At 58.7% G+C, this 24,067-nt stretch overlaps 1 protein-coding gene across 4 annotated transcripts in view; it reads left to right on the top strand.

Annotated features, from left to right (window-relative positions):
* PTPRF (protein tyrosine phosphatase receptor type F) overlaps window positions 1-24,067 on the top strand; it is an 85,851-nt gene that overhangs the window by 24,020 nt on the left and 37,764 nt on the right. For all 4 annotated transcript variants that reach the window (XM_061184337.1, XM_061184338.1, XM_061184339.1 and 1 more), the window contains exons 6-7: window positions 11,736-11,924; window positions 20,583-20,693. In XM_061184337.1, the coding sequence (XP_061040320.1) occupies window positions 11,736-11,924; window positions 20,583-20,693 (300 nt within the window). The remainder of the gene's footprint in view (window positions 1-11,735; window positions 11,925-20,582; window positions 20,694-24,067) is intronic.

Raw genomic sequence — 24,067 nt, 5'->3', positions numbered from 1 at the left:
ACACTCCCTAATGCTGCCTTGTGTCCTGAGAGTTATCTGACCCGGTCCTGCCCTTGAGACTTCAGTCTCCAATAAGTCCTGCGGGTATGGCCCAGGGGACTGGGGGGCAGGGTGCAGCGTAGAAGGGAGCTGTGGTCTGAGTCCTGGAGACAAGTGGGAGTTGGGTTGGGGGCCTTGGCAGGGGAATAGCATCAGCATGTGCCAAGGCCCAGAGGCAGGAGAGAATGGTGCTTTCAAGGAACTCTGAGTGGTTCCGTTTGGTTTTGGGGTGGGGGTGTCACTGGAGGACACAGAGAAACGGGGAAGAGTAATTGAACATGAGCCTGGAGAGACTGGAGGGCAGATGACACAGGACCAGGTTGAGAAATGGACACTTTCCTGGGGACATAGGAAGCCACAAATAGAGAGTGACATGATCGCGCCGCCCACCCCAGCCATGATGGAGTCATCAGTCTGAATGTGTCTGCCTATATTTTCAAAATATGGCATTGATTGTTGCTTTTTTAAAAAAATTACAGTAACAATACCTGTTCACTGTTGAAAATTTGGTAAGTATAAAATAGCACATAGGAAAAAATAAAAATCACCTGTTTATCTTACCTCTACTATTAACTTTTGGTTATCTCCTTATAGTCCATTTTCTGTGCATGCATGGTATATGTAACAAAAACAGGATTACATTCTGCTCAGTGATTTGTGGACTGCTTTTTAAAAAAACATATCATGAACATCTTCCTTGCCATTTTTTTCTGCATCATTATTTTTTAATGGCTGTGGGTAAGTGTCACATGCAAGTACCCTAATTTATTTAGCCACTCCCTTATTGTTGGACACATATGTTGTTTCCAGTTTTTTGCTTTTATAAATAAGGTGCTATACGCTTCCTTGCAGATAAGATGTGTTCATCTTCCTGATTATTTCCTTATTCTAGATGCATGGAAGTGGAATTGCTGGATCAAAGGGCACATGCGATTTTAAGCCTTTTCAGTATTTCCAGAAGACTGTGTCGGTTTACACTCTCACTGAACAGGGCATAAGAGGGCCTCTTTTCTGCTCATCCTCACCAGCAGTGGGAATTATCACTTTAAAAAGTCTTTGCCAAGTTAATAGGCAAAAAATGGCATCTCAATTTAATTTGCATTTCTTTGATTACAGAGCAGTTGAACGTCTTTTCGTATTGGCCATTTTTACGTTGTGGCTTTATGTGTTCACACGCACGTCTATTCAGTAACTCCTTTGTGACTGTGTGTCTGCTGCGAGGCGGGGCAGGGCCCTCCAGCTTAGAGGGGCAGTGGAGGACAGTGGTTAAGAGCAGGGGCTCTCGACCACTTACTCTCTCACCTTGTGACCTCAGGCAAGTAACCATGCCTCTGAGCCTCATTTGCTCGATCTGTAAATAGGGACATAGTACTTGCCACCCAAGCTGGTTGGGAGGATTAAATAGGAGTTAAGCACCTTGCCGGATTCCAGCATGAATGGTAGCTGCTATTGGGCTGGAAGCAGCACATCCCAAGGCCCAGACGTGTGAGCTGGCTGTACCTGGCATCTCTGCTGCCTGGCATCATCTGGGTGATGCAGCCCCCACCATCCACTCCTATGGGGGGCGGGAGCCCAGAGGACAGGCCCTGGGCCAAGATCCCTGATGGCTGAGTGCTTTCATGGTGCTCCCTGCCACCCCTGACCTCAGTTTCCCCACTTATGACCTCAGGACAGGTATTTCAGCACTACCCTCCCTCCTGTTGGTGTCTGCCCCAGCAGGAGCCATCTGCCCTGCCCTGGCATTTGGGAGGTGGCTGAAGGGCCAGACTGTGGCTCCCACCCCAGAGGGCATCTCTCAGGCCCTCATAGTAAGGGAAAGAGAGCCTCCTTATTAGTGTTGGAAGAAAAGTCCTTCCAAAGCCCCTACACCCCAGTTTTGGCCCTTGCTCTCCCCAAGTCCTCTGTTGGCACTCTCCTATCCCCACCTCTGCCCTGGGCAGCTTTATCTTTTAAAGGGTTGAGGAGGATTGGGATGGTCTGGCAGGGGCTGAGGTGAGGGGGTTCAGACTTGCAGGGGTCTGTCCTTCTAGAGGGGCCTTCTTGGAGGAGGGTTTCTCTAGCAGGGGTCTGGGGTCTGTGCTTCTCGGTGTGGGAGGTGTCTGATGAGGTTGGGAAGCGTGTAGGGCCCTCCCCATGCGCCTGGCCCAGCTGAGATGGAGCTGTGGGCCTGAATGAGCCCCTCCTGCTCCTGAAACACAGCACCCGCAAGATGAAATGCTGACTTACCATGTTGGTCTGCATAACCTTGACCGTCGGGCTCTGGGCATGGCAGAAAGGAGGGGAGTGGGGGCCTTAAAGGTACCAGGGGGCGGGGCCAGAGGAAAGCAGCCCCGCCCTGCCCCGCCAGGCCTCCCATGCTGGCCAGGGAAGCTGGGTGTGTGTGGGAGTTGGGTGAAAGTATGGTGTGACTACAGCTGTGGGCTGGGGCCAGAAGACAGCCAGGGTCTCTCCTGGGAGGAGGGCTGGGAGAGGATGAAGCCGGTTTGGGGGCTGGGAATAAAGGTTGAGTCTCTTACCCGCATCATAACCACATCGTAAACTGCATGGGGCTCACCACACACTGGGCTCTTCAGGGGAGTGGCCCAGGGCTCTCTGGGGTGACTTGGCTCAGGTGAGGGGTTGCTGCCTCCCAGGCCTACGGGTCCACGCCAAGCTCCCTGCCCTGCCTTGCTCCGTGCCATGCCCAGCTCCCCTCACCCTCCGGGAGCACCCACACCACTCCCACTTCGTGGCCTTTGCAGCTGGCTCTCTGGGCAGGACTGCCACTCCCAGTGAGTCCCGACTGCCCTGTGATGCCCAGCCGGCTGCTCCCCGCCCCCTAGGCCCCGCTGGGTACCGGGTGGGGGTACCCGGCACAAGCTGGCTGGGGGTGAGCCACCCAGTGTTCCTGTCTGAGTGGTAATTGAAGCCATTAGCGCACCAGTCTCTCCCTCGCCGGGTAATGGCAGGAAAAGCTCTTCTCACGCCGCACTCTTGAGGCTGAATCACTCCCCCTCCAACCCGCCCGCTGCCGCCACTGAGACAGGGAATCTGACATTTTCCCTGGCGAGGGAGGGGGAGGGGAGGGGGAGGGGAGACTGGCCTTGCTTCCTGGCCTTTCCCTCCAGGCTGTGGGGAAGCCGGGAGGGTCCTGGAGCTCAGTCTGGAGGTTGTGGATTCACGTGGGCCAGTGGGTTCCAGCCAGGCAGTACCGGTACTGTGGTCAGGAAAGCCCCAGAGGAGGCCAGACAGCAGAGGTGTGGGCAGGGCCCTGGTGACTTGGGCAGGTTCTGGAAGGGCCAAGAAGGAGGAGGAGAAGGGAAAGAGGGGCAAGGAGGAGGGGAGAGGCCGAGGAGCAGGGATAAGCCGTTTCTGACTTTGTGGTGGGCACCTGGCTCTGGGGCCCCCGAGTGCAGGAGGCAGCATTTGCCTCGTGGTCATGGCTACAGCAGGTAGCGTGCACCCTGCGTGTGGTGAGTGCCCTGTGTGCTGTCTGTAAGGCAGTGTGTGTGAGGTGTGTGTTGTGGTGTTACAGTCTTAGGGGCTGTGTGTGCCTTATGGGTTGTACATAAAACGGGGCGTGCGTCCGACTGCGTGTGTGTGTGCGCGCGCGTGCACACGTGCTTGTGCGTACGCACATCGGGCAGTGTGTGTGGGGTGTGGTGTGTACAGCAGGTGGTGTACACCTTATGACCTGTGTCTGTGGCGGGGGGAGGAGTGTGCAGCAAGCAGCCTGGGCTGAGTGTGTGCGGTCAGTCTGGTGCTGTGGGAGGCCAGAGATGCTGTGTCTGGGCTCATTGTCTCCTGGACCCCACAGGATCCCTGCTCGGAGCTGTCGGTCAGCCAGGACAGCGGGACAGAGACGGACGTGGGGCAGAGTGGTCAGGCTGAGCTGTTCCCAGTGCCTCTGAGAACTGCACCTCAGCAGTTCCTCTGCAGCCAGGCCAGAAGGGAGGGGGCCCCAGATAGGGATCCTGCCCAGGCCTTGGGACTCTCTCCTCTTCCTCCCCTCCCCTCATCGAGCCCAGGCTCCCTTTCACCTGTTCCCACCTGGCCTTGGTGTCTGCTGACTGGCCAGGACCGCACCGCTCAGGCCACATGGGAATCCAGGTGCCCGCATGGAGTGCCTGGCCTTGCCCCCTTCGTTCCGGATAGGCCCTGCGGGAGGCCAGCTGTCAGGCATGTGGGGTAGTGACCAGGGGAGGGGGGCAGTCCGTGCTGGGCCTGAACCCCCAGGCTCCGCAGTGGTTCTCACCCTGGTTTTGAGACTGTGGGATGATGAAGGCCCTCTTGAACCCCCCCACCCAGGTTGCCCCCCCCCCCCCCCCCCCCCGCACAGCCCCTTTGGAAACAGCCCCAGGGACATGAGGGCTGATGAGCAACATATGACCCAGTCCTGCGGTCCTGGGCTGGCTGAACCTGGAGCGGGGCCAGTACAGAAGCTTGTGTTTTCAGGGTGGGTGGGCGTTTTCCCAGGGAGTCATCTCTCCCTGCCCCACCCTCCTCCCTGCCCCTGGCCCAGGCCTGACTTAGGAGGGTGGGGAGTTTGGGTAAAGGGCTGCCAGGCAGAGGATGACTCCTTAGGTGGCAGGATGTGCCCCCTTCCTGTTGCCTGCATACATGTCTAGGTCATGGGCTTGTTTTGAGGAAGCTGGGCCTGTCACCTCCCTGATTTGCATCCATGGAAGATGTAGAAGGAGCCCCAGCACCTAGAACCCGGGCCAGCTTCTGCTCCTCCCCTCGCAGCTGAGGCATGACCTAAGTGCTTCTGGCCCAGTGACTGTGGGATCTGTGACCTGTCCTTCCCCGCCCCATCGTGACTGTAGTCGCATTCAGAACCATGCAGATACGAGGCTCTGCAACCATTTCCTGGAGAGATCTGGGCCCCAGGCGTGGGGGTGGGAGAGGTGTCAGTAGGTGGGCACTGCCAGGAGGGTCTAGAAGATCAGACTCTGGGTTTCTTGGTACCTGGGATCCCCCATTTTTTTCTAGTTCGGATTTGCGTTCAAGGTCCAAGCGGACTCCCTTCTGAATGGGTCCACTTGTGGGGTGGGCAGTACGCCTGCCTCTTCTGTTAGCCACGGACACTGGACACCTTCCCTGTGCCTAGCCTGCCCCTCCCACCCCTGTGGTCACGGGTGCTTACATGGCCCTGCTGTGCCCATGGCTCCCTCGCCCACTGCCATCTCCCCCAGCCTCAGGACCACAGCGGAGCCAGCACCTTCGGGAACAGCTAGCCAAGTCGGAGGTTTTAAATGCCCCTGTGTGTGTACCTTCCCCATCCCTGGTGAGCTGCCCCCTCTCTCTGGTTGCCAGGGGAAAGAGGATTTTAATCAGGGGAATGACTTGATAAAATTTATGTTTCAGAAAGGTCCCTGGGGGTACAGAGTGGGGTACAGGGACACCAGTGAGAGGCCGGGGCAGCACTGCAGCCCAGGCAAGAGGTGGTAGTGGCCCAAGCCCAGGCAGTGGGTAGGGAAGGAAGGGAGACTGGGTTTCATGCAGTTTAGAGAGAGTGGTGGCCTGCCTGGCCACCTGTGGGACTGGGGAGGCGGGAGACTCGGGGTTGCTGGCTCTGGGCCAGGTAGATGGCAGTGCTGTTTTCTAAGGTTCAGGTGTGGGAGGAGGACCTGGTTTGAGGGGCAAGTTGATGAGTCCACTTAGAAACCTGTTGTATCGGGTGTGCGCAGGCATTGGAGGTAGAGGTGTCAAGGAGGACTGGCACTCCGAGGGACATCTGGAGATGCAGTTTTGAGGGTGGAGAAATGGCAAAACTTACGGAGCCAGAGCCAAGGGGGAGGAAGAGGGCCCGGATGGAGCCCCAGACGCTAGCTCTCCATGTTGGGAGGGGAGTTTGCATAGGAATCTGGTGAGGAGGTGTCTGAGAGGTAGGGGTGAGTCCGTGGAGGTCAAGAGAAAAGAGTCTGGAAGGAGCAGGGAGGGGTGCTGTCGAGAGGTCAGGCAGGATGAACGATGAGACGTGTCTTCTGGACTTAGCTCCGTGGAGTCATGGTTGACCTTGGTGAGCACGCTGGCAGGAAGCCATGGCAGTGGCAGCTGGGCTGCAGGGACCTGAGGAGTGAGTGGGAGGCTCTCAGTGGTCTGGAGGGACTGGGCCTGAACCTAGGGGAGTAAAGGGATCAAAAGAATCGTCCTGGAGAAGGACTGAGGTGGGGACCCCAGGAAGAGTTCGCTGTGGGTCAGGGCCCAGAAGCTGGAATGTGGAAAGGGTACAGGCCTGGGGACGGTCCCCAGGTTCACCTGGGTGTGTGTGGCTGGGAGGCCTCACCAGCCAGGTTGTGTAGAGCCCTGTGAGGTGCCAGGGAAGCCCTGGAGGTGGGGGACTGCAAGGGGGAGGCCTCGGCTGCTTGGCTGTTCTCGGCTAGCTTGTGCTGCCGACAGGCCCCAAACAGCTCAGACTCAAAAACAAAACAGGCTTTTAAGATGCCAAGTTTGATGAAATCTGAGTGCTAAAAGAGGTGGGAGTTTTCTCTTAGAAAAAGCTGAAAATCAAGACTGAAAGCTGCGAAGGGAGCCCAAGGCTCCCCAGGCCCCCCTTACTGCCTGGAAGTCTGGGGGTGGGGTGGGGCTCTCTGGGAGAGTATGGGAGCCTGCGGGTCTGAGGAGCCCTTCCCACCTGCTAGGGGGTGTCTTGGCCCTGACGTTGCTAAGGATGGAGCTGCCTCAGGGACAGGGCCTGAGGCAGCGTTGGTTTCCTTAGAGTGCCAGGAGGGCTGGGGGAACCAGCAGCCCTGCCACCCACGAGGTCCCCTCATGCGTCTCTGTCTGCGTTTCCCGGCTCTGTCCCTGCATGCGTCTCCAGGGACACGTGTGTCAGCATACATGTTATCTCTGCATGTCTGCACATGTGTGTTTCTGCGTCTCTGCGTGCTCTCCCTCTGGATCTGCTTGCATGAGTCTGTTTCCACAGGTGCTTGTCACTGCAGGTGCCCCTCCGCACGCACATGTAGGTATCTATTTTTGCACCTGTCTCTTTCTCCACGTATATCTCTGTGGGTCCCTGGTTGTGCACGTATCTAGGTGTCTACGTTCAGAGAAGGGGTGAGGCCAGGCCCAACACTCAGGCACAGGGGAGGGGGTCAGGCCTACAGACGGTGCCACCCCAGGGAGCCTGTGCATGTGTGTGCCTGTGTGTGCCTGTGTGCGCACAGAGACGCCAGGAAGCTGGGTAAACACGGGTGAGAAGTTCGTGCTGACAGACGGTGCCGCCCGCTCCGGGACCCCGCAAGGCGTCCCCATCTGTCCGCTTCCCTGGTGCAGCCCCCTTCTTCTGGCCCAGACTCCGCCTCAGGCATCCCAGGCTGAGCTGGACAAAGAGACCTGTGTGTGCTTTGTAGGGGGCCTCAGCAGCCCCCTCCCCCAGTCATTGCAGCCAGCCTAGGCTGAGTCCCTGTCCGCCTCCACCCCAGCCGCATTCATCAGGCCTTAGCTCCAAGCAGCCTCACCTTCCCACTGTCTCCCCGGACCACAGCCCTTACTCAGGCAGCCCCTCCCTCCCTTCCACCAGAAAGCTCTCCCTGCCTCTCCTGTTCAAGTGTTTCCTACTCTTGCATCTCCCTCCTCCTTCAGGAAGCCACCAAGATAGCAGGTGAGCTGTGGAGTTGAACTGATCCAGCTCCACTGCTGCTGTGGGGACCTCAGCCAAGCTCTTGCCCCTCTCTGAGCCTTAGGCTCCCAATACCCATCTCCCAGCCCCCCACACCCTGTCACCTTCCTCTGCCCAGTGGGGATAGCAGGGAAGAAGGGGTCAGGGTTCCCACTGCAGTATCTAAAGACCATCGCAATTCATGCACACGTGTGTACCCACCACAGGTACACAGATATGTGCGGGCAGACGCTAGGAATGTGTGCGCCCTACATATGCATGCAGGCAGAATCCACAAACGGCTGTAGAGGCTCCCCAGTACCTCTGAGGTCCCCTGAAGTCCCCATGGGTTTCTCTTCCTTCGCGGGGACCCTTTTATCAGAGGATGGATAGACCTCGGCCCCAGAGGCACAGACACTGCGGAAGTCTGGCACTGAGACTGCGAGGCAGGTGTAGGGACCTCCCGGCGCTGTGCACATTAAGGGGGCAGCCCCCAGCTACGCGTCGGTTGAGCGTGAAAGAAGCTGGGCTTCCTGGAGTTGGGGAGTGGGGTCCTGAGAAGGAGCGCCGTGACTCCAGCCGGGCGGGGGCGGGAGGGGGGGCAGCGGCTCGGACCGCAGATGCGCGCCCCGCGTGGACACGGCATGTGCCGCCTTTCCGCCGCGGCGCAGTCTCCGCCGTTGCCATAGTTACCGGCGGCCTGAAAGGGGGAGGGACCCTTCTTCTCCTGGCGCTCCGCAGCCCTTCCGCCCCCAGGACGGGTTTTGAGGGGATTCGGCGTGACCCGTATATGCGTGTGTTGGAACGTGGGTGCATTCCCGAGGGTGGCCATGTGTGAGGGACAGTCGTGTTCGTTTTGCAGTAAATAAAAACGCTGCGGCCTGTGTGCAGGGGTCTGCAGCGGAGCTGCCGGCCTGAAGCCCAGCCGGCAGAGGGCGTGTTACGGGGGCAGGATGGTGGCTGGCTCCCCCAGGGCTACCCTGAGCCCTTCCGGAGCCGGCGCCCCTACCCTGACAGGCGTGGAGTCCCACCACTTGGTCTCATGCCAACCCCACCTGGACTTAACTCTGTGACCTTGGGCAGGTTCCTAGATATCTCTACACCCCCGTTTGCTCACGTACCTTACATAGTTTCGGTAAAATCATTTTGTAAAGCATTTTAACGCGGTACCTGGAACTAGTAAATGCTCCATAAACCTAACCTTTATCCCTCATATCTGGACCTCTGTTTTCCCGGTTGTTGATGGGTTTGGAGTGATCATGCAACGTCAGCCTGAGGAATTTGCCCTGGTCCTTAGCCTGAGTGGTTCAGGCTACAGTGGCCCCAAGGTCCTGTGGTTCCTGGGCGGGGTGGGGGAGGCGGGGGTGAAGAGGATAAATGTCACAGTCTGATGGTGGGTCAGTTTACACCAACCTGCCCAGTGCTCAGCTTGTCCAGAAACACGCGGGCGTCGGTAATGGCTGCTGTCCTTGGCTATATTTGAATGTGCCAGCGGCCCCCGCGGGTGAGCGTAGAAGGAAGAGCCAACAGCAGGTCATTCCCGAGGGGCTGGAGTCCTCCTGTGAGACACGCTTCCCTTCCCCAAGGTGCAGAACTGCAGCCTTCTGACTTGTGCCTGGAAGCCTAGTTGGCACAAGGGACTGGCTTTTGGGTCCCGCTGTTTTATGGACAGCTCTTCACACACGCCGGTTTTAGGCTCTGGCGGTTGTGCCTGAGGGATGATCTGAGCCAAGGACAGAACCACTGAGGGCACGATAATTGAGGGAGGAAAATTAATTGTCCTTAATTTGGCACAAATCCCAAAGACTTTCCCCGTGTTAGGAATTCAGAGTATATTCCCAGGACACAGGGCTGCAGATGTTTGTACTTCTTCCCTTCTCCTTGAGCAGCACCTTGTGGGTAGAGATGAGGGCGAGCTGACTCCTGGGCGCTGACTCTGGCAGGCCGTGCCCCGGCAGGCCCTGCCCCCCTCCCTCCTCCACTGCTCTGGAGGGCTGAGCAGGTAGGATTGAGGTCTGGGAAGAACTAGACTGGTGCCCCAGTGGGCTAGGATGACTCCAGCAGCCCTGAGTGTCCCCTGGCTGTTGGGGAGGGCAGGGAGGGTGGACGTGGACGGAGCCCTGCCTGGGCCTTCTTGGAAAAGCAAGTGACGACAGGACCAAAGGAAGCTGTTCCCCTGCTTGGCGCATCCCAAGTCCTGCTTCATTTCCATCCTCCCTTTCCTTGCCACTGTTAACGTTTTCCTTTTAAAAATCAGAGCTAAAAGTCAGGACGCTGTGGGACCATATTTACAGCCAAGGACACGCTGGGTTCATGTCTGGAACTTATAGGGCTGCAGGTGGAGAAGTGTTCTGCCAGTTACAGGGAGAAGCTGGGAGGCGAGACCGTGCTGGGAGTCCTACCGCTCCCCAGCCCGAGACCCCCCCACTTCTCCTGACAGGGCCACAGTCCCTTAGGGATGCCCCAGGCAGCTGGAGCCTCGGCAGAGCGCCCCCTGGGATGTGGCAGCAGATAGAGGGCTGTCTTGCCCCTGCCTGCTGAGGCTCCTCCAGTTTCCTCTCCTGCCTGCCCACCAGCCAGTCCCCCTGGGTGTCTGCCAGCCTCTACTTTCCTCCCTTCTAAAGATCCCACTTGTCTTTTCCCTGGCACAGGAGCCTGACCTCAGCAAACATCCCCACATGCTCGTCTTGTGCTGGGCCTGCAGGAGGGAGACGGGAGCGGTGCTGGTCTCCTGGTCTCCCCCAGCATTTAGCCCCTCTCCCCTGCCAGGAGACTTGACAAAGGACAGGGTTCCCCTTCCCGCATTGGGTGTGCCTGGCATCCACACTGGCAGAGAGGCTTTGCCGACTTCTCATACTCAGTCTGTGGTTTGCTCCTGGAAGGGAGCGCCTCTCGCCAGCCCAGGACAGGAGAGGGGGCCCCAGGCCCAAGTCTTGGTACCTGTCTGCCCCCAGTGGCCCAGTCCCTGCTAGTTATAATAATAACGTCAACCAATAGCCATTGGGTTCGGATTCTTTGTCAGGCACTCTCCAGCACCTTATGTGTATCATTGCATGTAGTCTTCACAACGGCTTTACAAGGAGGGCACTTGAACCCTGTTTATAGATAAAAATGGATAAAGGGAGAGGATTAGTAACACTCCCAGGTCACAGAGCTAGTGAGTGATGGAGGTGGGAGCTCCACTTGGTCTGTACTCATCCAGAGCCTGTGCTACCAGCCCAGTGTGTGCTCCCAAGGGTGCAGAGTGGGCAGCCTTGCCCCATCCCCGGCCCCTCAGGGCTGATGCACGAGTCCATGTGTAGGGAGAGTAGGGGTGTGCTGCTGTGGTCCATGCCTGTTGCTCTCATGGAAGTGAGCCCTCAACCCCTGGCAAGCCGGGAGAAGGCAGCCGTGGAGTTTTGCCCCCCCCCCCCATCAACTTTTGGTGTCCTCACAGGGCTTTTTTATCTCTTTAGCCTCCACATGCTCAGACATGGTCCCCAGGCCTGACCATGGCTTCCAGGGTCAGGACTGAGTAAGGGAGGAGGGTCAGGGTCAGGACCGGGGGTCAAAGGTGGGTCATTGGTAGGGCAGAGGGCGCCCAGAGTCGGGGCCAGAACCCAGGCTGTGATGTGGGGCTCTGCCCCATAGTGGAACTGAAGGCTGGATACAGGCAGTGGAGGGGACACTGCACGTGCAGGAGAGGGAGTGGGGGCTGAACGGCACAGGGAGCCTTTGGGTTGAGTTGTGGCTGTTGATGCCACTGTGTGAGCCCTGGGCCCCCTGCAGCCCAGCGTCCGTGGAGCACTTTCTGCTGTGGCCAGGAGAGCCTCAATCCTCATTTTCCCAGGCCCCGGAGAGATAAGTGCTCATGTCTGCAGTCCGAGGCATTGCTTCTCAGACCCGGAGACTTCCTGACAGGGCAGGGTGGGCCCCACGGCAGCTCCCTGGCCCTGTGAAGGGCAGGGCTGGGCAGTGGGGCTCGGGACTCTGGTTCCTTATGTCAGGGCAGGCTTCATGCTTAGAAGTCAGGGCAGAGATAAGTCGATCCCAGCCACCCTGGGAGTCTTAGGGCGGTCCTCGTGGGCAGGCAGTGCCAGCCCTAACGTGCACATCCGCTCTTTATCTGCAGAGGAACAGCTGCCCCCCGGCTTCCCCTCCATTGACATGGGACCTCAGCTGAAGGTGGTGGAGAAGGCCCGCACGGCCACCATGCTGTGCGCAGCAGGCGGGAATCCAGACCCTGAGATCTCTTGGTTCAAGGACTTCCTCCCTGTGGACCCCGCCACGAGCAACGGCCGCATCAAGCAGCTGCGTTCAGGTGAGCAGAGGGCGAGGGTCAAGGGGCCGTGCAGACTTCAGGAAAGACATCAGGCTGGAACCCAGCACAGCCTTCCCTCTTGGGCCTGGGTGCCTGGGAGCCACGGGAGGCCTCAACCTGGGGCTGACCCTCCAGGGCTGAGCAGAGGGCGCCCAGTGGGTGGGCCAGATCCTGCTATAGGCCCACCTGGCCCGCCCAGGAAGAAAGCTTGGCAGCGAGGGCTGGTCAACTGTGATTCTTTCACCTTCCCGGGATTGTCAGACTCCAGACTTCAGTCCAGCTCTGCTCCTTGAGGCACGAGTGTTGTTCCCAGCCTGGTGTTGGGCTCTGCGAAGGTGCTCTGTGGGCACTCATCCTCCGCCTTCCCTGGAGCCTGGCCTGAGGGGGGCCTGGGTGATGCTTCTCTTTGCTTCTTCAGACGGCAGGGAAAGAGGCCAAAGATGCTTGATTCATCAGGCTTCAAAAGGCTGGACCTCAGAGGCTTGGAGCCAGGGGGATGTGCTGCCATCCCTCGGCCACCAGGGCCACCTGTCTCCTCTGGATGTCTCAGTCGAGCCAGCTTGGAGCCCCGCGAGCAAGGATGCCGCCTTGACCGGGCAGGAGGTGTCGCCCCGTCGATCGATCTGCCTGCGAGGCTCCCGCCAGGATAATTGATTCAGTTTTTGTGGGAACAGAGCAGGCGGGAAAGGAGCCTTGGAATCCGCTTAGCTGCAATTCTGCATCTGCTGCCAGCATGGGCTGCACTGATAGACCTTGGTCCAGGAGCCCTCCTGCTAGCTGTGGGATGGCTGGCTCAGGCAGGATGGCTCGGGCAGCACCAGCCTGAGCCCCCGCTGCCCATCACCTATGGTGTTGACACCACAAAGGAGGACATGACTGTGCCCCTTTCAGGGCTCTGCAGGCTGCAGAGGTGCCCCGCCACTCCCTGGGCTGCCAACCCCTCCTCACCAACTTCTGCCAGGTGGGCACCCCTGTGGTACCCAGGGGAGGAGTGAGGGATAAGCCACCCAGCAGGGGCAGGATTCTGGCCCCAGCCACGGCCACCTGAGACAGCCTGTGAAGTGTTAGCTCATTTAATTTAATTTAAAACTCAACAAGATGGAGGCAGCTGTAGCGCAGTTAATTAAAACAGCTATAATCAAGGCAGGAAACGGTCCACCAGCGTTTGCGGCCACTGCCCAGCGCGGCACAGTGACCGCCATGGTTCAGCTCCTCTGCGTTTCCCTGCAGCCCCCAGGCAGGCTCCCCAAGCAGCCAGATAGTCCTCCCTGCAGGCCTGGCCTCTGCCCGGAACGGCGCTGACTGTGGCAGCAGTTCTGGGAAGGCACGCTGTCTCGCGTGTTCGTTCGTGAAGTATTTCTGTAGTGCTTGCTGTGTGCCGGGCCCGGTGGCACCCATTCACGGCCCTGTGAGTCAGCTCCCGCCCAGGACTCCGCTGGATGCTGCTCGGCAGCCGCCTCAGCCTCTCAGCAGCCGCCAGCACCCTCCCTCCCTCTTAGCCACTCTCTCCTCTGTCTCCCTGGCTTCCCTCTTACTTCTCCGAGTGCCCCTTCTCTGTCTGCCCTGCAGCCCCTCCTGCTCGTTTCTCCAGCCGGGCAGCCTGTGAACCCTGCTCTTGTCCCATAGACAGAGCCATTCCCCCACCAGCTTGCCCACTCTTACAGCTTCAGGTACCATTTACCTCCACTCCTGAGATTCCCAGTTCTGTCTAACCCAGACATCTTGCTGGAGTTCTAGAGTAAAACACCCATCTGCCTTCTGGGTGTCACCCTGACTGTGAAGGATGGTAACTTCCTTCCCAAACAGCGGTTCCCTTCTCCCACTGACCCTCTCTCTGTTGAGTGGCAGCCCCTCTAACCTGAAACCTAGGACACACTGCAACTCCTACTCCATGTAAGGAACCGCCAAACCCTCTTGATTTGCCACCCACATGGTTCTCAGTTGGTCCCCTTTTCTCCTTTCGCTGCCTTGACCGTATCCCAGGTCACCAAACACTGCTCTCCCTGCCTCCAGGCTCTCCCCTTGAATCCATCCTGCAGCACTGGCGGAGTTTTCTGCCTGCACCCTCTGTGCTCTGACAAGCCCAGTGGCATCTTGTTGCCTCCATGGTCAGGTGCACAGTCCTGAACAAGGCACACAGAGCCCTTCTCGCTCTTCCCCAGCTCGCATCTCCGGGTCATCTCATCCCCAGCTCTCATCTTCCCCAGCTCATCTTATCAGGTCCCGGCTGCACTCCCTAGCTCTTTGGCCTCGCTTAAGTTATTTAACTTTGAGCTTCAGTTTTTCCCTCTTTGAAAAGAAGTTACAGTGAGGATTAAGTGAGACAAAGGCAGGGAGAGCTGTAGTCGACTGGCCTGTGATGAGGGTTCCATGAATGGGGGCTCTTTGTAGCTCCGGCCACTCCCCGACTTGCACTGAGCCCCCGACCACATCCTCGCCCTCTGCTCACATTCACTAGAATGTGAAGCTCCCCTTCTCTGCCTGAGACCTGCTCCTTCAGGACTCACCCTGCTTTGTGTTGTCACCGTCTGGCTCCAGCTCTGCTCACTTAGGCTGGGCACTCTGCAGGGAGGACCTGGGATTGGCTCCCGTCTGTGAGGGCCCCGCAAGTGGCCAGCACAAGCCCCGCTATAGGACAGGTATCTCTGAGCCCTTAGGATGAATGATTTCCTGAACGTGACCTTTGGGCCCTGTCCTTTCAGACTAACGTTCATTCCCCCTGCTTCCCAGGTCCGGGGAAGACTTTCTTGTTTGACCTTTCCTGCCTCCTGGAAACTGTGACCTAAGGGTAGTGGGCCCAGGGCCCAACTCCTGGGATGGTACCTTAAGGGCCTCAGTCATCCCACCTCCGCAATAACTGACAGGACTCTCTCGATCACTGCCTGACCCTGGGCCCTGACCCTTGACCCAGTAGCTGCTGCCCCTGTCCTGTACCATTGAGAAGTGTGCTGGAGCTGTGCCATGCACATTTGACATCCCTGTTGGAGTGGAATCGGGCCCCTGAGCGCTCGGCTTTTACAGGGGCCTCACGGTTTACACGTCACCAACAGTTTACAAAGTGCTTTCCTGCCTTTGGTTGCACTTGATTCTCCTGCAGCCCTGAGAAGTAGGACAGTTTGTGATTATCATGCCTACTTTACAGCTGAGTTAGGGAGTCACCCACCCCGGGTCACGTGGAGATCCGAGGCTGGAGAGCTCCCCTGGGACGGCATCCAGGGGGCTTCTGTCACATCTGACTAACCTGGAGCCTGGGGAGCAGCTGGACCCTGCTAGGGCCCCAGAGCGCCATAGTCTCGTCCTCTCCGGACCTCAGGCCCGCCCTGACCAGTACCCAGAACTCCTCAGGCACCTGCGGGCCGAGCCCCAGCACGTGTCACCAGGGTGTGAAGAGCTGGAGAGGAGGGCAGTGGGCAGCGTGCGCGGCCCAGGCACGACGTCTGCTCGACAGGCGCCTTCTTCTCCGAAGCGATGTCACCTGCCGCCACAACCTGAGCCTCTTGGAGGATTTGAACTTGAGGCCCGGTGTGGGCCCTGGGGGAATGGGCACAAGCTCAGGGAGAGTGGAAGTCAGGAGCGGGCAGCATCACTGGAGCAGCGAGGGGGCTGACCTCCAAGCGGGGCTCCGAGCCACTGCTGTTGGCCCTGCACTCTGCCGAGCCTGGACCGGCCCCTGCGGGACACCGCCTGTGCTCCGCTCCTCCCGGCGCCTGCGTGTGCACGCCGCCATCCCCGTTACCCTGGGGGACCACTTGCCCACCCTGTCCACTGCTCTCCCTGACGCCTGAGCCGGGATGCCGGCATCGGCTGCGGGAAGAGGCCCGCTGTCCCAGCGGATGGGACGCTGCGGTGGGCCTGAGGGCTGCAGCCCCTGCTCCGTCCCACCGTCAGCCGGTCTGCCAGGAGGGCCACTCTCAGTGATGGTCCCTTTTGTCTGAACACACTGGCACCCCTCAGGGGCAATGTGAAATCTGGGGGACCCTCCAGTCTCCCATACCCATCTCGGGAAATGGAAAAGGCAGATTCTTTCAGTTTGGTGGGGAAACGACTTTTCAGAGAGGCCCAGAGACTTGTCACACAGCAGGCTAGGTTTCGGAAGAGCTGAGGCCGGAAGCTGGGGTGTCCCAGTCCTGGAGCATCTACGCTGCCACCCCCTCCCTCTCCCTGTTCCCCTCCCCATCCCAGGTAAGGCCTGGACTGTAGGAGTTGATCAGCCGTGTGGACTTTTTGGTCTCGGGACCCCTGATTGTAAATATCAGAGGACCTCCAAGAGCTTTTGTTTGTGTGGGTTTTATTTATCAGTATTTGCCATATTAGATGTTAAGACTGAGAAGATTTTAAATATTTATTAATCCACTTTAAAATAATTTAAAAACCCGTTACATGTTAACGTAAACAATATTTTTTAATGGAAAATAATTATATTTCGTGAAACAAAAGCATTTAGTGAGAAGAGTGGCCCTGTTTTACACTTTTACAAATCTCTTTAATTTGGGATTTAATAGAAGACAGCTGGATTCTCATACCTGCTTCTGTGTTTGGTCTGTTGCACTATCACATGTCCTGAAGCCTCTGGGAAACTCCGCTGTATGTTCATGAGAGAACAAGAGTGAAAAAGGCAAAAAGCTTCTCAGTATTATGAAAATGGCTTTGACCTTGCGGACCCCCCGAAAGGGCCTCCGGGACACTGAAAATCCGTGGACCACGCTTGGAGGATCACGGTGATGATGGTTCTTCCTGGACAGCCTCTGTGTGCCTTGCACGCAGCCCAGGTCCCAGCAGCTGCCTTGGCCTTGTCTCCAGCCTCTGTGTCCAGTGGGAAGGCTGTGAGCCAGACCTGGTTAGTTCCTGCCACCTCATAAGCTGTGTGACCTTCGGCTTTGGGCACTTAATGTTCCTCAGCCTCTGTTTCCTCATTCTTGCTGAGATGGATAATTCTTCCTAAGTGGTTGTCTTCAGGTTCAGTGAGATAGTAACTAACCAGTGTTTGTCTCCCTGCACACTTCCCTCCCCAGAAGTGGGCAGAGAAGGGCAGGGTGGACGGGGCTGACCTGGGCCTGCCCACAGGCCCCTCACTCTTCTGGATGGGGCAGTGGTAGAAGAGGGGGTCCCTGTTGGGAAGGGAGCATGTCCAGACCTCATAGTAGCCCCACACCAGGCGTTTGCAGGGTGAGCATCTGGCTCTCTAGGCTGCTGATTCCCAGGGTTACAAGGCAATGAACAGGCAAGGGGTGGGGGCGGAGAATGGCCCCTGGCTCTCACCAGTCAGGTGGGGGGACTCTGCAGTCAGTCGATTTTTAGCAAGGTTGGGTGGCTTTACAGGGGTCTGCCACCGGGTGGTGAGTAGGGGGCTGGTGTGTGTGTTTGTGGAGGGCTGGTCTGGTGATAGCCTGAGGTGAGCTCTCCCTTTAGCCCTTTCTTTGGTCTGCTTAAACGCCCTGCTTTGGGTAAGTGCTCTGTTTTGAAATCCTACTCACCTGTGGAATCTGGGGAGCCCTGCAGGGTGGGTTATCGCCTCTTCTCTTCACCTTGCCCTTCCACTGAGCTCAGCCGGCGGAGTCTACAGGAGCCCTGACTCACCACCCTGATTCCTGGCACCCCCAGCCCTGCTGGCCCAGCCTCAGTCTCCCCCTCCTCAGAGCCGTGCCAGTGACCTGGGGAACACAGCTTAGCCTACACGCAGCCTGGTGCTTGCTCACACCTAAGCCACGCCTCAACTTCTCTGTGTATTTAAGGCCCTCTCTCATGTTTTATTTTATCTGATTTGGCTTTTTGTGGCTTTCCTGCCTTTTGTACTAATGCTTCTCTCTGATCTTATTTGCATTCAAATTACCTCGCCAGGTGGTTCACCAATCAGAGGTAAGAATGCTGTCCGTGCATCTCGCCACACCACGCCTTGCCACCGCTGTCACCACCACTCCATCCCGTCCAGTCCCGTCCGTCACCTCCCCCATCCCCATCCAGACCTCTCCAACCTCCTCATCTCCAGCTCCAGCCCCTTCAGCACCACCGGCCACCACACACATCCACTCTCAGCCATCCCCTCTTGTGACTCATCCATTGCAAGTCTGGATTGTGGAGATACTCGGCTCATCCCTGTCTTGGGGCTGGAAGCCCAACTGCCCAGGCCTTCTAGGCCAGCCCCACAGAAGGGGCTCTGTTGGCTCCTGCAGGGAAGCCAGGCCCCGGTCCTCAAGGCTGGCCAGAGACAGAAAGTCTTCCCGTGAGGTGGGGGAGCATGACCAAGCCTTGCCTTCCCTCTTGAGAACCTTCTTTGTCTTGGGGCCCGCGATTATTACTAACTTCCCCGTTAACATCCCAGCCCTGTAGTAGAATGAGGATCCCCCTGTAAATCCCCCAGCTCAGCAAACGCTAGGAGGGACGCGCAGTTAAGACTTTAATGTAGAGGCTGGGATGACAACAGAAATAAATAGGATCCTAGGTAGCCTGATGGATCCCCTGACCTATCGGCCCCAGCTGCTTTCATGCAGCAGGACCCTACATTCTGCGGTTCCAAGCCCAGACTGTACTCAAAGATCCGGTTCGAGTTTGACTCACCTCAACTCCTTTAAAAACTCAATTTCTCTCTCAGAAGTCTGTTTCCTCTTCTTTAAGTCGGGGCCAGGGCCCCACCTCTCTCATGGAGTCGTGAGGATTAGAGGAGAGGAAGAGGATTTGGGCAGTGTCTGGCCCAGAGCAGGCACCCTGTAAAATGGTTGCTTCCATGATGCTTTTATTCAGTATTCTTGGGCGCATCTAGACCCTCAGAGTTCAGGGCCAGGCTGCTCTTGGAACAGAAGACGTGGCTGGGTGGAGCAGCTGCTCCCCTGTGGTGCATCTGGTCCATCACCCGCTGAGGACAGGACTCAGCCTCCGGATCCCCCCGCCCATCCTCTCAGCCATGCTGACTCTTCAGTGCCCCCGCTGCTGGGTCTTGGTCTTGGTTCCAGATTTGGGGGTTCTGTGTGCAGTAGGCTCAGGGTCTGTGTTGGGTCCCTTGACTAGTCCTGGCTCTCTGTGCAGGGGAGCCTCCTCCCCCAGCAGGGGTCCCACCCAGGTACCACTCCCTGCTCCTGCCTGTGGCACCAGCTGCCAGGACTCCCGCTACCCCCAGCTGAGCTGACCTTGATATAGCCCCCCTCCCTCTGGCCAGGGCCCTGAGCCCCACCTGCTTGAATGAACATTTTCTGTGACAACGTCCATCCATCCCATAAACATGACCTGTTGAGTGCCCATCGGGGCTGTTCTCGCAGGAGATGGGTATTTGGCGCAGGCCTTGGGCCCTCACACTCCCTGATGCTGGTGGGGAGGGCTGCCCAGGACCACAGAGCAGGCCAGCCTTTTTCCTTTGGTATCAGGGCCCAGCCTGGGCACCCCTCTCCCCACCTCCAGCTCCCAGCCCCTTGGCTGTTCACGCCCCTCCTGCTGCCCTAGGTCTGGGTGGTGGAAGAGGGGTGTCGGGCAGTGAAGGGGCTGTAGCTCAGATGCAGTGGCCCTCCCCTGGGGCCTGAGCCATGAGAGTGTGGCCTGGAACTCTTCTAGTGGCTCCGGTCAGGTCAGGTCAGGTGGGGTCAGGCAGTTCTGTGTGTGTCCTGTGTGGGCGTGACTGTCAGCTGGCCTGGGCTCTGGGAGGGGTAGGTCTGTGCAGGCAGTGGTTTTTGTCAGGCTGTGTCCTGTGGGGTTGTTAACTGTCCATTGGACTGTCCTGTGTGGGTGTGATTGTCTGTCGGCTTGTTCCAGGGAGCGGGCGTTGCTGGTGCCTCGGGATGTTCCCTGTCACAAGACGGCTTGCCCGGTGTGCTCTCACCAGCAGAGTTCTCAGGCGTTTCTGCCAGGGCTGGAGGTGGCCAAGTCGGCCGGTTTCACCCCCATCTCCCACCCCGCCTTCACCTCGGCCTCTCTGACCTGGACCTGCCAGGACTGGCCCCAGCCCTTTCCTCCACCCTCTGTGAGCGTCCTTTTCAGCGGCACCCCCGGTCCCGGCTCCTGTCTGTCCGTCTGTGGCCAGAGCAGCCCTTCAGGGCGCTGGCCCGAGTGGGAGCTGCATCCTCCCTTAGCCTCCTGAATTATGCAGGAGCCGTGGTGGGTCGAAGCACTTTAGCAGGACCAGGCTGAGGAGAGGAGCCGGAATGGGTGGGGCTGGTGGGCGGGTGGGGGGGAGGTTGGGTTCTGGGAGCAGAGGCTGCTGGGCACCGGGCCCCCAGGGCCACCTCTTCCTTCCTGTGGGTTCTGGTGGGCGGCAGAGTCTCAGGTCTTGCCGAGGAGGGCATTGCACGCTCAGAGGTCCCAGGCCAGCCGGTCTACAGACTGTCCCACCCACACCCGGCTCCGCAATGCTCTGATGGGGATGCTCATTGGCAAACAGGCTCCAGTACCAGCCAGAGTGTGGCGGACACTCAGTGGAGTTGGGGGATGGGGTGGAGCCCCTGGCCGAGCCAGCAGGCCCGACTGGACCGCGCGGGGGGCGGGATTGTGCTCCAGAGCACGACCCTCCGTTCCGGCCAGGTGGCCTCCGGGCTTGTCAGGGAGAGCTTCCCGGAAGCAGCACCAGTGCCGGGGTGTGGCCCTGATGTCTGCAACATCTGGTCAACACAAGCCGCAGATGCTGTCGAGACCCCTCCTCGGGTCGCAGGCCTGACCATTGTCTTTGTGTCCCCACAGGTGCCTTGCAGATTGAGAGCAGCGAGGAGTCGGACCAAGGCAAGTACGAGTGTGTGGCGACCAACTCCGCAGGCACACGCTACTCGGCCCCCGCCAACCTGTATGTGCGAGGTAAGGACTCAGGAGGTGCCCAGCCCTGACTCTACGGAGCTGAGCTGCCCTTGCCGGGCTTGCTGCCCCGAGCCTTGGTGTGGACTTACCGGGCTGCCGTGGGCCCAGTCTCTCCTCCTTTCCGCCTCTTTCTGCAGCGGCCGTAGCAGCAGCAGCTCCCACTGGGCAAGCTCCTAACATCCGCCCTGACTTTGCCTTCCTCCTGCAGGCCCTTTGGGAAACAGACACTCTTGGGAGCATTTGTATCTCTTGTAGGTCCTGCCTCATGGGCCCAGAGCCCCACGGGAGTCTAGAGCCTTCCGAGCAGACGTGCGTGTGTGTGTGTGTGTGTGTGTGTGTGTGTGTGTGAGAGCAGGCACACATGTCTGTGTGTGAACGTGTACACACCTGCCTGGTCTCCCTTGAGTGTGTCCTGCCCACCCCAGCAGGGTGGGCTCCGGGCCAGGTGTACCTGCCTTCTGACCAGGTTTGCCTGGGGCCTTCCTGGAGGAGGAGCCAGCTGTGCTTTGTCATCAGCCAGGACCCTGTGTAGGGGGTCAGGCCGAGGCAGCTTTGAGCCCCTACAGGTGAGCACCTAGTGTGTTTTAGGTGTTCCTTGCTGGGACTGCGTGGATCCCACACTCTCACAAGTCCGGGTACCCGGCAGAGAGGGTCTGGGGACTGTTTTGGCCTGTCCAGTCTGTTATGCTCACAGCCCCAGGGGAACCAAAGCTGGCCACCTACCCCTTCCTGAGAACACGGGGTTTTGTGTGCATGGTGTGCAGGAGGGGCCCTAGGCGCCCCTCCTACCCCTGTCTTCCCCCCCACTTAACCCTCCCGCATAGATGGGCGTCATTAAAAGTGAAACCGTCTCCACGCCAGGGATTTGTAAAGGAAAGTGGATGCAGTTTCCTTGCAGTGATGATTTCATCATGCTAAGCGCTTAGTGCAGCTTTGCAAAGGGTGTCGTCTGCTTGTCCGCCCAGGGCCAAGCATGGGGCAGGGCAATGGCAGTGGCCTGTCCCACTCTTCAGGGCCACATGGTCAGACAGGGCAGAGAGAATTAGGCCATCAAGCACGTGCTTATTGAGGGGCTGTGATGTGTCAGGGCACAAGATCCCGAGAGGCCACAGGTGATGGGCAGACTGTGCTTCAGAGACCGGCTGATGCCTCATCGGAATTAGGGGCATGGGACGGGAGGTCCCCACTGGTCCCCTTCTCAGCTGTTCTGCTCTTCGAGGCTCCCCTGAGCCGACCCAGGGCCTGTCTTGAGGAGCAGCATCAGGGCATGGAGGCCAGGAGCATGCAAGCTGCCCAAATGGCCAAGATGAGTGTTGTAAATTGCACAGCCTTCCCCCACACTGCTTCAGGCAGAGCTTCTGACCAGCGCACAGGGGCCTGACGCGTCCCCTCTGAGAGGAGCAGCTGGAACAACCCTCCTCGAAGACCTGCCTCCTCCCACCCGGACCACTCCGACTGCTGTGTGGGCCTGACCAAGCACTTCTTCCAAAAGACCATAGGCTCGAGAATGTGGGGGTTCCGGGCCTCAGCAACAAAGTCCTTCACTGCGTGTGGCTGCACCAGGGAGAGGAGAGGCGCGGCAGAGCCGCTGTGCATCCCAAGCAAGCTGCACGGGTGCGGTCATATGGGCACGTTTCCTGGGGCAGAGCTGCAGAGGCCGTACTGAGGCAGGAGAAGGCCCAGACCCAAGGTGGATGGACTGGGCGGCATCGTCTTGGCTGGGCAGAGTTCTCCAAAGTCACCATCACACCAGCCTTAGCCCTGAGGCAGGACAGTGGGTCTCTTTGGATGAGCTGAGCTCGGCTGCTGCTGTAGCTGGTGGCTCAGGCACTGACCAGGAGGCTCTTACCTGCAGCCCCTCTTACCCTTCTCTGTGGGGACCCCACTGTCTACACGTGGTGAGCTCAGGCAGGACTCTGGCCCATCCCCCCTTCCACCAGGTCTTCCTGAACTGCCTTCCTGGGCCCATTTCCACAGGCCTTTTGGGCAGGGAATGTAGGGGTTCCTTTAGTTCTAGCCCCACTTGCTAGGGATTCTAAAACAGGGTGTCCCAACCCCAGTTGGCTTGTCTCTCCCTCTCTGTGACACATGCACACACACATTCCTGTGGGCCCTGGTGTCTAAGGGCCAGTTCTAAGTCTGTCCCTAGGACCTGCCTCATAACCAGGCCCCACCTGAATCTGTGCCTGCCCTGCTTTGCAGAGAGCAGTTTACCCTGTAGCCCCAGGACAGGCCTTACTCTGGACTTCTAGACACCTAGAAAGCCCTGCTTCTAGGACCCTGGCCTCTGGGGTCCACCCCCTCGTCACAGTCCTAGTAAAGCCCCTGCTTTCCGCCCCCAGCAGTGCTGAGGGCCCATCAACCCCAGCTCCTCTGGCACAGCCTCTGCGGTGCTGGCCACGAATTCTGTATCCTGGACCCTGCTTGTGGGTGGTCCACGCATGGAGAAACCCCCAGTGCTGGCCTGCCCACTGGCCTGTGCCCCCCTGCCTCCCAGCCAAGCGGCAGCCACTGGGAGGCCCGCACTGGGCTCCAGCCATCAGGAGCCTCAGCATCCAGGTCAGTGTGGACTCCAGCTCCATTGACATTTGGGGCCCAGTAACCCTTAGCTGTGTGGGGCTGTCCTGGGCATTGTGGGATGTTTACTGACCCACTTCGTGCCCGTAGCACCCCCTTGTCACAACTCACAGTGTCTCCAGAGCTTGCCCAGTGTCGCTTGGGGGAATCCTCCTCCCCCCGTTAGGAAACACTGCTCTGGATGGACAGCCTCGCGCTGGCTGTCATCTCCATCCGTCTCTGACTGTCTTCGGCCGTGCCCACAGGGCCTGAGGCCGTGTCTGCTCCTCGGATTTGGCTTCAGTGTTCACGTCACATCCCTCTGTCCCCCAGACTCGGGGCTCCCATTGTCTCTCTGAGACCTGCAGTTGCTGCATTTCATGGGACCGTGCATGTAACGCTCCTGGCCCAGTGCCGGGCACACAGTCCGGAGCTGCTTCCACTGTGGGGATAGCAGTGTTGGGCCTGCATCACCCAGTTTCGTCTGACTTTGCTCACAGTTGCCCGCAGCTCCACCCACAGTCTAGCATGCCCAGGCGTGCTGGGTGGACCAACCTCTCTCCGTCCGACTCCCTCCCCCAGTGACTCACTCTCTCCTTCCATTCACAGCGTCTCTCTCCTCCAGCTCTTAGGACACACAGCTGCCAGGCACCAGGGAGGAGCCACGCCTCCCACAGAGCCTGGCCTACCTTCCCCCACCCTTCCCCCTTCTCTGCAGGGACCTGGCCGCTGGGCCACAGCTGTCTCTAAACAGGGCGACGGCTCCACGGCCTTTCTCCCTACAGGCTCCCAGACCAGCTGCTCACACTCTGGTGCCA

This window comes from Eubalaena glacialis, chromosome 3 (assembly GCF_028564815.1).
Source record: "Eubalaena glacialis isolate mEubGla1 chromosome 3, mEubGla1.1.hap2.+ XY, whole genome shotgun sequence".
Classification (NCBI taxonomy): Eukaryota; Metazoa; Chordata; class Mammalia; order Artiodactyla; family Balaenidae; genus Eubalaena; species Eubalaena glacialis.
Note: the sequence above shows the minus strand (reverse complement) of the source record. Positions and strands in the feature narration are given on the sequence as shown.